The following is a 2,753-nucleotide window of genomic DNA, read 5'->3' as shown; positions in this document are numbered from 1 at the left end:
AGCCTTTTACTCTGGATCAATATTATAAGCACCAGTTGGTTTCCTACATTAAATTCTCAAATCCTTGTTGGTATCTGTTAGTGATACTACCTAGCTGCACTGCTGGACAAATAGTGCCCTAATGTTTAAAACACAATGCCTGCTGATTGTATTGTTTTTATGCAAGTCTGTCATCCAGGTAGCACCTGGCATGATGTCAGGGTTATTACAAGAATTCAACAGAATCTGGGTGAATGGGTGATGGGAGTCACTCCATACCCAGGTTGTCCTGCCTAGAACAGTCAAGTTGAAAAGGTGCTGTGAACTTTCTGGATTATGGGAGGAGAGTTACAGTTAAGCACCCTGGAGAGCAAGATTCCTCATGGTTTATGTGTCTGTCATTTAGTCAACTGTAGCAATCTTGCTAAAGGCACTTTCCCAGAGACTTGCTTAATTATGAGAAAGATGAGGGGAGAGAGAAGGTAAAAGATACAGAAAATTGAACAACAGATTTGACATAATTGGCACCTATAGATAGTGGACACAGATAGCAGACACAGAGGTCTTTCATCCACTTGTTCACTCCCCAAATGGCCGCAATGGCCAGAGCTGGGCTGATCCAAAGCCAGGAGCCCAGGAGCTTATTCTGGGTATCCCACACAGGTACAGGGGCCCAAGCACTTGGGCCACTGCTTTCTCAGGCCACCAGCAGGGAGCTGGATCAGAAATGGTGTTACCAGGACTTGAATTGGCTCCCATATGGGATGCCAGCACCATAGCAGAGGTTTAACCTATTACTACTCCACAGCACAGGCCCCAGGGCAGTTGATTTAAAAGTTAAGCTTACACCTATCATATGTAGCCATTCCACTTCCAGTTTTAGCAAGAGGAACATTAAGTATAAACCTATACAAAGACTCGCACATTAATGTTTATTGCCATGTCTATCAACAGGTGTGGGAAATATCCTCACCTGTCCACCCAAGATGGACTTGGAAGTACAGTGGAAGTGATATACTCTTATACTCTTGCAAAATCAGGCCAGGCATGTGATGAGCAAGCACGCTTGAACAGTTATAATAAGCAGTTTATATCCCAACTCCGAGGTCTTGCCCCTGGTTCCTCACTGGTTAAGTACTGCAGGGTGTGCGATCTTCCTGGACTAGTCACTAAGTTAGTTACCCTCCTCCTTACTTCTATCTGTACTCTAATTTCCTCTTGTGAGCTGGCTACTCTGTAGCATCCTGTTTGTCTGCATCTGTAAGTCGACTAACAGTAATTTTCCATTTTCTTGCAAATCCCTCCTTTTTTATTTTTACACTTTCTGGTCCCATTTTCACTCTTCTTTTTGTTCTCAAGTCATTTCTCCTAATCTGGTTCAGGATTTTGGCTACATTTATGAGAGAGGTGAGGATTGAAGCTACCATACTCTTCCAACAGCCCATGCCACTCCCATACCCAGCCAGCTTCCATGGCCTCTGTCAGGGTAGGGGGAGCCAGGGCCACACAGCCCGGCCCCACCACAGCCCAGACAGGAGCTAAGGCCACACAGCCCGGCCCCACCACAGCCCAGACACACAGCCAGGGCCACACAGCTCGGCCCCACCACAGCCCAGACACAGAGCCGGGGCCACACAGCCCGGCCCCACCACAGCCCAGACACAGACCCGGCCAGGACCAGGGCCACGGGTCAGGAGGAGGCCGGGTACCCATAGTGATTGTGCTCGGCCTCGCCGAGGGTCAGCGTCAGGGACAGGCTGGGCTTCCGCTCCGGCCCCTCTTCCTGGAAGGGCCGCGGAGGCCGGGGATTGAATAAGTCTGAGACGTAGCGGACCTGGGAGGAGACAGGGTGGGAATGTGGAGCCGGAAGAGGTTCTGGGTGGGCGGGCCTAGGTCCCGAAGGGGGCTCTCCGGACAAGGCAGCGGGACAGGGCCCAGAGCTCACAGTAAAACCAGCAACCAGCGCCCCCTGCAGGAGGCCGACGAGAACGTCACTCCAGTGGTGCTTGTGGTCGGACACTCGGGTGTAGCCCACGTAGAGCGCAAAGGCCACCAGGAAGAACTGAACCGTGGGCCGCAGCAGCCGTGCCCACTTCCAGCAGAGCCGTGCCTGTACGTACAGCTGGGGCAGGGCAGGAGGTGCATCAGGTCAGCCGGGGTGCCCACCTGTGCACCCCACACCCACCGGGGCAAGCAGAGCTCAGAGAGAGGAACTGCTTTTCTTTTTATCTGCTTCTAAGGGTCCTTTAGATGTATCACACAACTGGGCCCTTCCTTTTTGTCCCAGAGGTCCTTTCCAGCCCAAGTCCATCCTTTTCCCATGGTTGGCATAGCTGTCTCAGTAATCAGGAGCACGTGGCTTGGGCGCTCCCAGCGTGGTTGGAGCTTGTCTTCCTTCCAGGTCTTAATCAGCACCAACTCGCCAGGTCTGAAGTGGCTAACTGGGAACTTGACGGGGAGACTAGGAGAGGATTCCTTTTAATCTTCGAATGACAAGGTAGAGGATCTAGCCAGTCCATGGTTCCTCAGATCTGGTTTTTGGTTTCCATGCAAGGAGGTCTATGTAGGTTAGGAGCCCATGTAACGACTCAGGGCACAGGCCCATCTCCCTTCTTGAGCCGTCGTAATCCTAAAGCATGCTATGGGGAGGCATTTGGTCCCGAGTAGTTCAGTTACCAAGATTAGTTTAGCAGCCTGTCTTTTACTCTGAAATGGCCTTAACACAAGAGGTTTTCCTCATGCAGCTTGTTTTCTGACTGTCATTGTATTTATCC

At 51.2% G+C, this 2,753-nt stretch overlaps 1 protein-coding gene across 1 annotated transcript; it reads right to left on the bottom strand.

Moving 5' to 3' along the window:
• Positions 1–1,648: 1,648 nt before the first annotated feature.
• Positions 1,649–2,128, bottom strand: LOC133754098 (phospholipid phosphatase 2-like; the record flags this gene model as incomplete). The annotated part of the gene is made up of 2 exons (XM_062184681.1): positions 1,649–1,813; positions 1,925–2,128. Coding segments are annotated over 2 exons (348 nt in total), but the record flags the coding sequence as incomplete, so codon positions are not given.
• Between the last annotated feature and the right edge of the window lie 625 nt (positions 2,129–2,753).

The sequence above is a fragment of the Lepus europaeus genome, chromosome Y (genome assembly GCF_033115175.1).
Source record: "Lepus europaeus isolate LE1 chromosome Y, mLepTim1.pri, whole genome shotgun sequence".
In the NCBI taxonomy this organism is placed as follows: domain Eukaryota; kingdom Metazoa; phylum Chordata; class Mammalia; order Lagomorpha; family Leporidae; genus Lepus; species Lepus europaeus.
This window is presented reverse-complemented; position numbering and strand designations above follow the sequence as displayed.